The sequence below is a fragment of the Chlorocebus sabaeus genome, chromosome 5, assembly GCF_047675955.1.
Source record: "Chlorocebus sabaeus isolate Y175 chromosome 5, mChlSab1.0.hap1, whole genome shotgun sequence".
Lineage (NCBI taxonomy): Eukaryota > Metazoa > Chordata > Mammalia > Primates > Cercopithecidae > Chlorocebus > Chlorocebus sabaeus.
Genome location: NC_132908.1, coordinates 53,514,103 through 53,527,877, shown reverse-complemented (window position 1 = coordinate 53,527,877; position 13,775 = coordinate 53,514,103). Strand labels below are relative to the sequence as shown.

The window sequence follows — 13,775 nt, the reverse complement described above, 5'->3', positions numbered from 1 at the left end:
TTTGCTTTTCTCTCTCAATGCTTTTACACAGTAGAACCCTTTAGATGTTATTTATAGAAGGGAAAATTACATGAATGAGTTATATTGGTGGCAGTAAATAGGATATGAAAGAATTCTCTAACTTGGGGGTGGCTTATAACCTGTAATAAAAATATTGCTAACATATCTTCTCTCACTTTGAAAAAGCACCTGAGCAATCCTGTTATTGGTGAATTCTTACCAGTGTTTAATTCCTCTCTTTCCGTTGTGGTTGTCCTGGTGTAGTATTTCAAGAGGAACCTGCAGCAAGATGAAAAGATAGTGGGACTTGGAGCTAAGAACGTTTTTGGCTTTAAGCGCTACGTTAACTCCTTAAATTCTTAGTGATCTTGGGGAATTCCCCTCACCAGTGTGAGCCTCAGTTTTCTTATCTGTAGGTGAGGATAATCTTACCTACCTTTTCGGGGGGCCCCAGGATTACATGATTGGTGTAATGGTACCACCTTGTACATTTGAAACGACTGATACTGGTGGACTTTAACCTTGGCTGGGCTTCGGAATTCCTGGTGGGACTTTTTAATCATGTGGATTCTCAGGCCTCTGCCTGGCCTGTGGAACCACAAACTCTACAGCTGGGCCCTTCCAGAAGGTCTCATGGGTGGTTCTCTTGTGGAACCAGTGTTGCAAGCCACTGCATGGTGTTACTGCTATTAACATTAAAACTTATATTTTCCTTATTGTGTGGATATATCTGTGGTGTGTGCCCATGTATACTTCATTTTACACTTCTTAAAGAATAGAATGGAATGGTTTTAAGCACACTACATTGTCCAGGTTATACCCACAGAAGAGCTGTTGTGTAACAGAATCAGCATCATACCTGAATCATTTGTACATTGCATATTAGACTATGTCTAAGTAGAAGATGCAATGAAATCATGTCTGCTGTGGGGCCAGGCATAATTATGAATGTTACTTAAGAGCATGGGTGAGGTGAGAAAAGGGAGTGTGACTAGTGTTTTAGTATTTTCTTGGTGTAGGATGAAGTATAATTCTTTTTTTTTTTTAATCCTCAACAAAGCAGTAAAACTAGAAAGGAGAACTCTTCCCTCAAGAATGGCTGTACCTTCATATTTAGAGGCATATTAAAAAAAAGAATGTCTGTACCTTAAAAGTGGAGGTTCATTTCATTGTGTTCATTTTTAAGGTTATTGCATGGCTCAGTCAGAACTTTCTGTTACCAGAAGACACTCACATTCAGAATGCTCCATTTCAAGTGTGTTTCACATCTTTACGGAATGGTGGCCACCTATATATAAAAATAAAACTTACTGGAGAGGTAATGTTTAATATAATGGGGCATAGATTTCTTTTTTAAATTTATTTATTCAAACACTTAGACCATGGAATGAGAGGGGCGTGGATTTCTCATGTGGTGTTTACCATTCAGTCCAAAGTGAGGTGGGGGACATCAATGTCAAGGTCATAAAACCACATGTTTTGTTTTATTTTTTTCACATGGTTTAACTTAGTCTGTTAGTGTTACCATCTTAGACACTGGGGTATAATCTAGAATAGATGTTTTCTACCTCCTTCCCTTCACCTCTTCCTTGTCTAATTTGGAAAGAATTGGGAATACAGAGGTCAACAAAAATATTTTCATTGTTTGGATGATTTTGTCATTTCATTTCTAAGGCTAGAGGATTTACCTTTTAGCTAGCTGCTGGAAATAATGCAGTTTGTAATTTCTTTGAGAGATAAACTTACCTTTTTCAACACTGCCTATAAATATTATAGGAGTATAATATTTATAATATATATTATATATATAATAGTATAATATAATGAGTATGAGGAAATTCAGGTACTATTTTAGCTAAGTTTGTCTAATGGCTGAGGATGCTAAACTTGTCTGTTTTTTCTCTGGGTAGATCACTATAAATACTGATGATATTGATTTGGCTGGTGATATCATTCAGTCAATGGCATCATTTTTTGCTATTGAAGACCTTCAGGTAGAAGCGGATTTTCCTGTCTATTTTGAGGAATTACGAAAGGTGCTAGTGAAGGTGAGGGCACGCGGTAGATGCGTTTGTGAGAATGTGGTAGTCTAATAATATCTGAGGAGATTAATGATACTACAGATGTACTTGTAGTGATGTTTTAAAGAATTTTTGCAATTCTTGAAGTAAAAATTGAACTAGTATTAGAGAGTTTACTACTTAAGGATTTCTTTTATAAAAGGAAGTGTTTAGCTCTTGAGCACCATGCTTGCTTTCTTTAGTTTAAAGTGATGCATTTAAATATTAACATTTTCCTTTGTTGGCTCTTCGTCTTATTTGTAGTATCTGCTTTGATCTTCAGTTTAGGTCTTTCCAAAAACCCAAATTCAAGATAAAAGAGCAAAATAAAGAGGATTGTGATCGGCCCCAAAGTATACAATATTCCCACTGCAAATCCCTGAAATATTAATATGTGTGTTATGGGGGCTCCTGGTACTAAAGCATGGGGAAGATTCATATGGAGTGTCCTGTTGAAATTGGAGGCAGCACAGATGAGTTAACTTGTTGAGAAAGAGATGAAATAACGGGAAGTAGCTTAATTGGTATAAGTGAATAGAGGAAAGAAGGGGTCTCTGTATCTGGTAAATAAGTGTCTTTTCATTTGTCTGGGTTCAAGAAGTTTGTGAGGCCTTTTTCATTCCTGAGTGTTCATGGTCTCCAGGTGGATGAATATCATTCAGTGCATCAGAAGCTCAGTGCTGACATGGCTGATCATTCTAATCTGATCCGAAGTTTGCTGGTCGGAGCTGAGGATGCTCGTCTGATGAGGGACATGTGAGTATTTGTCATGGTTAGTACAGGTGCAAGGTTAAAAATGTGAGCAGTATGGAATAGCAACTCTCAGATGTTACCAGTAGAAGTATAAATTGTTACATTGACTTTGGAAAATAACTTGGCATTATCAGTAAAGTTGAAAATGCATGTCCTCTATGACCCAGCAATTCTATTCCTGGTTTATAGCTTAGAGAAAGTTACAGCTTAGTTATATGTATGCTTATAAGCCAGGATATTTGTATAAGAATATTTGTAAAGCCATTGTTTATAAAAATCTCAAAGTGGAAACGATCCAAATTAGCATGAACAGTGTAGCAACAGTGGATGAATTGTGATATATTCATACAATGGAATACTACACAGCAGTGAGAGCATATGAATCTCCATGACACATAAGAGCAAGGAAAAATCTGATAAGCATAATACACACTGAAAGACTTAAAAGACTATAAAATGTATCCTTGTGTATAGTTAGAGAAAAGAGTAAACTATATAGTTTGGGAAACATGCAATAAATAAAAATATAAATAAATTCAGGGAAGAGATTATCATATAAGATAGTATTTTCTCCCAGAGAAGGAGGGACTATGTTCAGAAAAAACACATTGGGAAACTTCCTGTCTGATGTCTTGTTTGACTTCGTTAAGTATTCTGTGAATTTTTCTGAATATGTAACATTTTACAATAAAAAAGTTAAGTATGTGCAGGTCTTCCTTGGTGCTTGCTAGGATGCCAAATTTACCTTGCCAATAAAATGTACTGAAAAAAATTCAGTAAAATAGCTAACAAATCATAGATGAAATTTATATGTATATATTAGGGGCAAGAGTTCACCCAGAGTGCTGCTTGTGTTTTTTTCTGAGAGGCCTGAATTATTGGCAAATAATTATAATGGTTTTGCTCAGAGGTAAATGGTTTTTAAGATAATTGTATTATTGAAAATTTCAAACACATACAAAGGTACTTGAATATAATGATTTCATATATACCACCCACCCAGCTTCAACAGTTATCAGCTAAAGACTGATCTTTTTTCATCTCTACACTCACCTTCTTTCCCTCCCAGGCACTAGATAATTTTGAGGCAAATTTTGGACATTGTGTAATTCTAGCCACAACTATTTCAGACAAAGGGCCTTTCAATATTATATATATACACACACATATATGTATATATACACATGTATGTATAAAAACCACAATGCCATATCACACTTAGAAAAATGTACAATAATTGTTTAATATTACAAATATCTCATCTGTTTACATGTTCCCAGTTGTCTGATAAATGTGGACATGTGTGTTTTAAGTTGGCTTGTTTAAATCAAGATCCAGATCAAAGACCATACATTGGATTTTGTTGGAAATCTTTTAATCCACACTTTTGCTTGCCCACTCAGTCTCTTCTCTCCCTTTCCTGTGGGGTCCCATTTTGGATTTTGCTGGTTGTATCCTTGTGGTAATGTTAAGTATTATTCTTCTCTCCCCTGTGTGGAAGGGATAGTGGTGGATCTGGAGGCTTGGTTAGATTCAATTTCAAATTTTGGCAAGAATATTTCCTGAGTAGTGTTGTTTATTTCCATGAGGAAGCATGCAAGTTCTGATTGTTTCTTTTTATGATATTATCAGCCATTGATGATCATTGCCTAGATTCATTATTTCTTTTGGGGTTTGCAAAATAGTGATATTCTAAATCTGTTATTTTCTTCATATGTTAGTTGAACTACTTCTATGAAAAATAATGTTCCCTCATGAATTAATGAATTACTTGGTTCCCTGAGGTACAGTTTGTACAGGAAAGACAGGTTCTTTATCAGCTTTATTTAATGGCTTTAAAATAATGCGTTGGTCTCCAGCATGCACTAAGTGACCAGTGAGATTTTTAAGTCCTTATATACCCATGTATTTGAACATACTTAATGTGTTTCAATTTATATCAGTTATTATTTTTTTGCGGCTAAGATTTTCCAGTCTGTGGGTCTATGGAAGTCTCTTTAGGTTGGATACAGTTGCCTTTGGACATGGTCCCATTAATTTGGTTGGTTCTTTGTTTTCTTGTGTGATGAAATGTTTTAGGCTTATCTGGTACATGCCCAGTCTAAATATGGAACCAGCCATTTCTCTCCAGTCCTGGTTCTTTTACATGAGAAATGGTATTTAGAGATCATGGTCTGACCACTAAAGGTATTAATTGCTACTGGGTTGATTATTGTTTTTAGGCCTTTTCAGTGAATAGAGCTAGGAAATTTTTTTTTCAATGAGAAAATATGAGCTCATGCTATTTACCATTCAAATTTATGAATATAGGCTCTTAACTTTGATTTTATTACTGCATTTCTTCTCTCTCACATTGAAAATCATGGCTTCAGGCTGGGCACAGTAGTTTACACTTGTAATCCCAGCACTTTGCAAGGCCAAGGTGAGGGGATCACTTGAGCCCAGGGATTCAAGACCAGCTTGGGCAACATAGCAAGACCAGTCTCTGAGAAAAAAAAAAAAAAAATTAGCTGGGCATGGTGGTGCATGCCTGTAGTCCTAGTTACTCAGGAGGCAGAGGTAAGATCTCTGGAACCTAGGAGTTTGAGGCTGCAGTGAGCTATGATGATGACACTGCACTCCAGCCTGGGATGACAGAGCAAGATCTCTTTTAAAAAAGTGGGGGAATATCATGGCTTCAATCAGTATCAACATAACTATTTATTTGCTTCATTTTACAGCACAGACACAACATTTAAGAACATTAGCCAAGTTGTTATCAACAATATGATTGCTGAAAACAGTTTAAGATTTTTTTTGTGTTAGTTTTTTGTGCCTTTAGGGCATATCCCAGCAGGGAGTTTCAGTCAAATTACTGTATCTTAAAATCATTTGAGATTATTTCTCTTTTGGTTATGCCACAGATTTGATACAGAGTTAGGTTCCTTGTTTTATTTTGCTCTCAGTTTTGGAGGATTGACATTTTTACCTTTCTGGTTTAATTTTATTACATATTTACTACAACCTTTTTGTGATTCCAAAGTTAGATCTATAAGACAGGCATGCACAGAAAAGTCTAACTTTCCATTCCTGTGACCTTTTTGTTCTCTCCCTTTTACTATAACCAGTTGAATATTTAAGTATATACACACAGATATATACACACACACACCTCTTCATATCTTAGATTAAGTCATAGTATGTATACAACTTTTTCTCCACCTTGCTTTTTTTTTTTTTTTTCCCAGACAAGAGTCTTGCTCTGTCACCTAGGCTGGAATGTAGTGATGCAGTCACAGCTCACTGCAGCCTTGACCACCCGGGCTCAAGGGATTGTCCCACCTCAGCCTAGTGAGTAGCTGGGACTATAGGCATGAGCCACCAGCCCGGCTAATTTTTTATTTTTTTGTAGAGACAGGGTCTTACTATGTTGCCTGGGCTGGTCTTGAACTCATGGGATCTACTGATCCTCCCACCTTGGCCTCCCAAAGTGCTGGGATTACAGATGTGAGCCACTGCATCTGGCCTCCACCTTGCTTTTTTTTTTTTTTTTTTTTTTTTTTCCACCTTGCTTTTTACATTTAAAATATATCTTGGAGATTTTTCCACCATGGTATAGAGAAATACATCTCATTTGTCTTTACAGCTACATAGTACTCCATTTTCTGACTGTTTTTCAGCCAGTTTCCTCTATTTGGATTGTTCTTTTGCTACTGTAGATAATGCTTTAATGAATAGTTTTGTTATGTAAATCTTTTTTTATTTTTGCCAGGATACCTTTGAGAAAAAGGCTTAACAAATGGGATTACTGCAGTAAATGATACATGCATACAGAATTTTGCAAGATCTTGTCAAATTCTCCGTAGGTGTTACATCAGTTTGTATTCCCATAAGCAATGTATGAGATTGCCTGTTTCTCTTCAGCCTCGCCAGGGGGGTGTGTTGGCATACTCCAGTGGATGAGAAATGGTCTCGTAGTTTTCATTTTTATTTTTTAAATTTTATTTTATTGTGGTAAGACCACAGCATGAGATCTACCTTCTTAACACATTTTTAAGTGTATAATACATTATCGTTGACTATAGGTGCAGTGTTGTACAGCATATCTTTAGAGCTGATTCTTCTTGCTTAACTAAAACTATTGGTAAGCAGATTCCCATTTCTTCTTCCCCTTTTTCAACTATCATTCTACTCTTTGATTTATGAATTTGACTATTTTAGATACTCCATGCAAATACATAATATTTGTCCTTCTATGACTGGCTTATTTCACTTAGCGTAACATCCTCAGAGTTCATCCGTGTTGTCACATATTGCAGAATTTCCGTCTCTTTTAAGACTGAATAGTGTTCCATTGTTTATATATACTAAATTTTCTTTATCCATTCACCTGTTGATGAACATTTATGTTTTTTCCACATCTTGGTTATTGTAAATAGTGTGGTGATGAACGTGGGAGTGCTAATAGGTCTTCAGGGTCTTCTTGACTTCAGTTTGTTTGGATAAATACCCAGAAGTGAGATTGCTGGATCATATGGTAGTTCTATTTTTAATTTTTTGAGGAACTTCTAAATTGTTTTCTGTAGTGGCTGCACCATCTTGAATTCTAATTGGCAGTGTACAAGGGTTCCAGTTTCTCTACATCCTTGGTAACACTTGTTGTCTTTTTTTTGGATAATTGTCATCCTGACAGAGGTGAAATATATTTCATTGAGGTTTTGATTTGCATTTCCCTGATGACTAGTGGCATTGAGCATCTTTTTATATACCTGTTGGTCATTTGTTTTTCTTGTTTGGATAAATTTCTATTCAGGTCCCTAGCTCATTTTTTAATTGGATTACTAGTGGTTTTTTTTTTTTTTTTTCTTTCGCTGTTGAGTTGTAGGAGCCATTTATTATGTTCAGCACTGGGCATTTTTCATTGTTTTAATTAAGGGCTATTTGCATTTCTTTTTTGTGTGAACTATTTGTCTGTTTACATATCAGGTATTGTCTTAGTCCATTTTGTGCCTCTGTAACAGAATACTTGAGAATAGGTAATTTATAAAGAAAAGAAGTTGATTTAGCTTATGGGTCTATAGGCTGGGAATTACAAGAAACATGGCACTGGCATCCACTTGACTTCTGTTGAGGGCCATGCATGAGGTCAAAACATGGCAGAAAAGGTCAAAGGAGAAGGGGACATGTGTGAAGAGGCAAAGCCTGAGGGGTGCCCTCACTTTATAACAACCTGCTCTTTTGAGAACTACTTCATTCCTGCATGAGTGAGAACTCACTCCTGAGAGATGGCATTAACCTATTCATGAGAGAGCTGCCCCCATGACCCAAACACCCCCTACTAGGCCCACCTCCCAACACTGCTCCGCTGGCATTTAAATTTCAACATGAGTTTTGGCGGGGATGAACCACATCCAAACCATAGTGGATATATTAATCTCTTATGTGTGGTGTGAGTTGCAGATATGTTTTGCTGAGTTTGTCATTTGGGTTTTCCCTTTGCTTAGATTTAAAATAAAATTTTTGCTTTAATGTTGGTTTTTGCCTTGTAAGAGCTTTTAAAATTTTTTACGTAGTCAAATTGATCACTCATTTTCTTAATACTTTATTTATTTTTTTTGAGATGGAGCCTTACTCTGTTGTCCAGCCTGGAGTGCAGTGGCGTGATCTCGGCTCACTGCCACCTCTGCCTCCCAGGTTCAAGTAATTCTCCTGCCTCAGCCTCCCAAGTAGCGCTACCACACCTGGCTAATTTTTGTATTTTTAGTAGAGACGGGGTTTTACCACGTTGGCCAGGCTGGTCTCAAACGCGTCACCTCAGGTGATCTGCCCGCCTTGGCCTCCCAAAGTGGTGGGATTACGGGTGTGAGCCACCGTGCCCAGCCACATTTTCTTAATACTTTTACATTTTGAGTTACTGTTAGAAAAGTTTTCTTTAACACCAGGGAATAGAGTAGTAATTCACCTGTTTTCCTTTAGTACTTGTACATTTTCCTTTTTTACATTAAGTGTCTGTTCCAGTTGGAGTTTATCCTCGTGTTCATATAAATAATAAACTCAGTTTTATCATTTTCCATATGACTGTCACATTATTATTATTATATTATTATTATTTTGTGTGTGTGTGTGTGTGTGTGTGTGTGTGGATAGGGTCTCACTCTGTCACCCAGGCTGGAGTGCAGAGAGATCACAGCTCACAGCAGCCTCAGTCTCCTGGGCTCAAGTTATCTTCCCACCTCAGTCCCTGGAGTAGCTGGGACTACAGGCATGTGCCACCATAGCCAGCTAATTTTTGTGTAGAGCCAGGGTCTTGCTATGTTGCCCAGACTGGTCTTGATCTCCTGGGCTCAGGCGATCTGCCTTCCTTGGCCTGTCAAAGTGCTAGGATTACAGGTGTGAGCCACTGTGCCTGGCCACATTGCATTATTTTAATATTACTTTTTTTTTTTTCTTTGAGATGGAGTTTTGCTTTTTTTGCCCAAGCTGGAGTGCAGTGGCACTATCTCAGCTCACTGCAACCTCTACCTTCCTGGTTCAAGCAATTCTCCTGCCCCAGCCTCCCGAGTAGCTGGGATTATAGGCATGTGCCACCATGCCCAGCTAATTTTTTTTGTATTTTTAGTAAAGATGGAGTTTCACCATGTTGGCCAGGCTAGTCTCAAACTCGTGACCTCAGGTGATCCACCCACCTCAGCCTCCCAGAGTGCTGGGATTACAGGCGTGAGCCATGGTGCCGCGCCTGATACTACTACTTTTAAAGTTCATCATGCTCACAGTGATTTCAGATACTGCCCTTATCATATATTTCTGTACACAGTTGAATCTATTTCTGGATTTTCTGCACTAGTCCATTGGTCTGACTTGTCACTTCATTTGACAATATCATTCTTTTTTTAAAAAACAATTATTTTGAGACAGAATCTCACTCTGTTGCCCAGGCTGGAGTGCAGTGGTGTGATCACAGCTCACTGCAGCCCTCGGCCTCCCAAGTACAAGTGATCCTCCTACCTTAGCCTCCTGAGTAGCTGGGACTACAGGCACACACCACCACACCCCGCTAATTTTTTTTTTGTTTTTGGTAGAGACAGGGTCTCACTATATTGTCCAGGCTAGTCTCGAACTCCCGACCTCAGGTGATCCACTTACCTCGGCCTCCCAAAGTGCTGGGATTACAGGTGTGAGCCACTGTGCCTGGCCTCTTTTCCTATAGTTTTACCCTTTTCAAAATACCATATAAATGGAATCATACGATATCTTTATCTATATATCCTTTTGAGTCTGGCTTCATTCACTTACGTAATGTCTTAGAGATTCATCCCCATTGCTGCATGTATCTGTAGTTTGTTCCTTTTTTATTGCTGAATAGTATTCCATTGTATGGATATATGGTATTTATCCATTCACCAGTTGAGGATAACTGGGTTGTTTCCAGACTTTGGTGAGTAGAATAAAGCTGCTATAAATACTTGCATACAAGTTTTTTGTAGGCATATGTTTTCATTTCTCTTGGGTATAATACCTTACAATGGGATTGCTGGGTCGTACAGTGTGTGTTTAACTTTATAAGAAACTGGCAAATCACCTTTCAAAGTAGTTGCAGCTTTTCGTATTTCTGTCCACAATGCATGAGAGTTCCACTTGTCCCACTTCTTTGCTAGCATTTGGTATCTTCAGCTATGTTTTTCTTTAGTCATTTTCATTGTTGTGTAGTATAGATCTCATTTCTGTTTTAATTTTATGACTTTGTTTTTAAAACCTTGATAAAATACAAGGCTGAGTTGTCAACCAGGCCAAATTAGTTGAATGAATATTCATCTGAAACTTTGAAGGTGGGCTGTCACCTTGCTCGCTTGTCCGTACTCCCAGCACAGTGGGCTTGAGAATTCTTAACCACCTAAATCAAAACCAACCATTGACCAGTAACCAAGGAAGGCCATTTGTCTTTTGTTTATTTGGAAAGAAAAGAATATTTTTATGGAACTTATCCATATTTTCAAAGCAAACTAGCAGTTACTCCATTTTAATGAAAATATAGCTTAAAAATAGTGTCTTCTTTTCTTTGTATGTCCAAGAAGTTTGCAAGTTTTTCTTAAGCTTGCCGTATCAACATGAAATGATGTCAAATTTCTACTGATTTGCACAGGAAAACAATGAAGAGTCGTTATATGGAACTCTATGACCTTAATAGAGACTTGCTAAATGGATATAAAATTCGCTGTAACAATCACACAGAGCTGTTGGGAAACCTCAAAGCAGTAAATCAAGCAATTCAAAGAGCAGGTCGTCTGCGGGGTAAGTCTCTTAACACTGCACTTTCATCTGTAATGTTTTTGGTGGAACTCATTGAAGATGGTGGTAACATCCAATAATTCATATTGGGGCTGAAAGTAGCATACCTTTCGCACTCCAGAGCTGGCACCAGTCACTTGTGTTTCAGCCAGTCAGCCTGGTGTTTGGCTTTTGTCTCCGGACTTCAAAGGGAAAGAAAACCTTCAGCTCTTTTTCTTAGATCTTCCTGCATCCTCTAAAGAAAAACCTACTATATATAACCCAAAGGAAATATATAAGCATATATAAAACCATCAAGGCCCAATTAGCAAAAAAGAGACTGAAAATTAATGCTGTGTCTAACTTAAAAATTTAGAAAAAGAACAAGAGGGTAAACCCAAGGAAGCAGAAATATAGCCAGAGATTTATACCTGAATTCCGCTGTTTTGGGTCGATGTTTTGACCTCTTTTTTTTTTTTTTTTTTTTTTTTTTTTTTGAGTCGGAGTCTCGCTCTGTCGCCCAGGCTGGAGTGCAGTGGCCGGATCTCAGCTCACTGCAAGCACTGCCTCCCGGGTATACGCCATTCTCCTGCCTCAGCCTCCCGAGTAGCTGGGACTACAGGTGCCTGCCACCTCGCCTGGCTAGTTTTTGTATTTTTTAGTAGAGACGGGGTTTCACCGTGTTAGCCAGGATGTTTTGACCTCTTTAGAAATAATCTTTGCTAGGTGACTATGAGCTTTGATCCTTTTCTGTAAAACCGACTGTTGGTTTCTAGGTTTGAGACAGTCTTTAAGTCAGTTTTTTCAATAAATTCCCTCACCAAGTTATCTTTTTTAGAGAATGGTAAGATAAATTAGTTATATTTCACATATAACTATTTTCCCTCCTGGTTTTATGTTGTTTTAAAACTGGCCTCTAATTTTATAATTTCACATCTAACAATCTTTTGGTTCCTGATGTTTCCTCTCATGCAGTTGGAAAACCAAAGAATCAGGTGATCACTGCTTGTCGGGATGCAATTCGAAGTAATAACATCAACACACTGTTCAGAATCATGCGAGTGGGGACAGCTTCTTCATAGGAGAGGAAAATACAGGTCATGAAGTTCTTGGCAAAGATTTTCTGTTAAAAACCTATGCTGGTTTGCTTTGGATCGTACCCTGGTGAACCCTAGGTGCTAAGAATGAAAATAACCTTGGTGAGTTGTATAAATTAAAGACAGAGAACTACTTGTGAAGATAGATTCACTTTCTATTTTAAAATCAGTAGTACTGTTGCTGAATAATACTAGGTTTGTATGGAATAGGATGAATGCTTTGGAAGTATTAAGGCTTCAGAGTCCAATTTTTGCTTATTTATGGTATATAAATACATATTTTTTCTTGAAATTGTAACTGAATTTGTACTTTTCAAATTGATTATCTACTTTTTAATTAAAAGGTAAAGATGTTAAACTTTGTGTTGATTGATTATAAAATCACCACCAAATCAGAATTGCCCATTTGTATTTTGTAGAGAAAAACAAAAATGTGCACTGGGTGCAGGGCTCATGCCTGTCATCCAGCACTTTGGGAGGCCAGGGCGGGCGGATCATAAGGTCAGGAGATGAGACCATTCTGGCTAACACAGTGAAACCCCGTCTCCACTAAAAATACAAAAAATTAGCCGGGTGTGGTGGCACTAACCTGTAGTCCAAGCTGCCTGGGAGTCTGAGGCAGGAGAATTGCTTGAACCCAGGTGGCGGAGGTTGCAGTGAGCCGAGATCGTACCACTGCACTCCAGTCTGGGTGACAGAGCAAGACTCCTGTCTCAAAAAAAAAAAAAAAAAAAGGATATTTGGGCTGAGCGCAGTGGCCCACACCTGTAATCCCAGCACTTTGGGAGGCCAAGGCGGGTGGATCCCCTGAGGTCAGGAGTTTGAGACCAGCCTGGCCAACATGATAAAACCCGGTCTCTACTCAAAATACAAAAAATTAGCCAGGTTTGGTGGTGGACACCTATAATCCCAGCTATGCAGGAGGCTGAGGTAGGAGAATTGCTTGAACCCGGCAGGCAGAGGTCACAGTGAGCAAGATTGCACCACCGCACTCCAGCCTGGGTGACAAGAGTGAAACTGTCTCAAAAAAAAAAAAGTGGGTATTTGGATTTGTGTGCTTGTTAATCACTGAAAGGTGGGTGCAAACAACAAATTTACATTAAGGAAGAGTCAATTTAGAGTGATCACTTTGTTGGGGTAATGTTCGTTGCTGTAACAAATAGACCTCAAAATCATAATGACTCATTTTTCATTTGTTCTATAAGGATATCTCCATAGTTATGCAAGGACCCAGATTCCTTTAATCATGTGGCTCTGTCATCCCCTAGGACAAACTTTTCTACCTGAGTTCCCTAAAGGAATAAGCCTAAGGAAAAAGGTTTGGGTGACTAGTTTCACATTCAGTACATACAGTGGAGGGAGGTCTTAGGATAGTGGGGCTTTATTATCTCACTTGTGACACTATTTGACAAGGGCTGTCATAGGGCCTTGTGGTTATTTACAGCTATGTGCCAGATAATGAAGTTTAGGTCACCATAAGATTATAATACTGTATTTTTAGTGTACCTTTGTGTTTAGCTATGTGTAATTACACAAATACTTAGCATTATGTTACAGTTGCCTGCAGTATTCAGTATAGTACCGTGCTGTATAGATTTGTAGCCTAGGAACAACAGGCTAT

The 13,775-nt window shown here is 38.1% G+C and overlaps 1 protein-coding gene across 3 annotated transcripts in view; it reads left to right on the top strand.

Moving 5' to 3' along the window:
- Positions 1-12,512, top strand: part of BBS2 (Bardet-Biedl syndrome 2) — a 34,669-nt gene extending 22,157 nt beyond the window's left edge. For 2 of the 3 annotated variants that reach the window (XM_007993350.3, XM_073015394.1), the window contains exons 13-17: positions 1,187-1,318; positions 1,911-2,048; positions 2,704-2,816; positions 10,933-11,081; positions 12,033-12,512. In XM_007993350.3, the coding sequence (XP_007991541.3) occupies positions 1,187-1,318; positions 1,911-2,048; positions 2,704-2,816; positions 10,933-11,081; positions 12,033-12,139 (639 nt within the window). In that variant the 3' untranslated portion in view covers positions 12,140-12,512. The remainder of the gene's footprint in view (positions 1-1,186; positions 1,319-1,910; positions 2,049-2,703; positions 2,817-10,932; positions 11,082-12,032) is intronic. The other variant, XM_038008467.2, reaches the window with a different exon arrangement.
- The last annotated feature ends 1,263 nt before the right edge of the window (positions 12,513-13,775 follow it).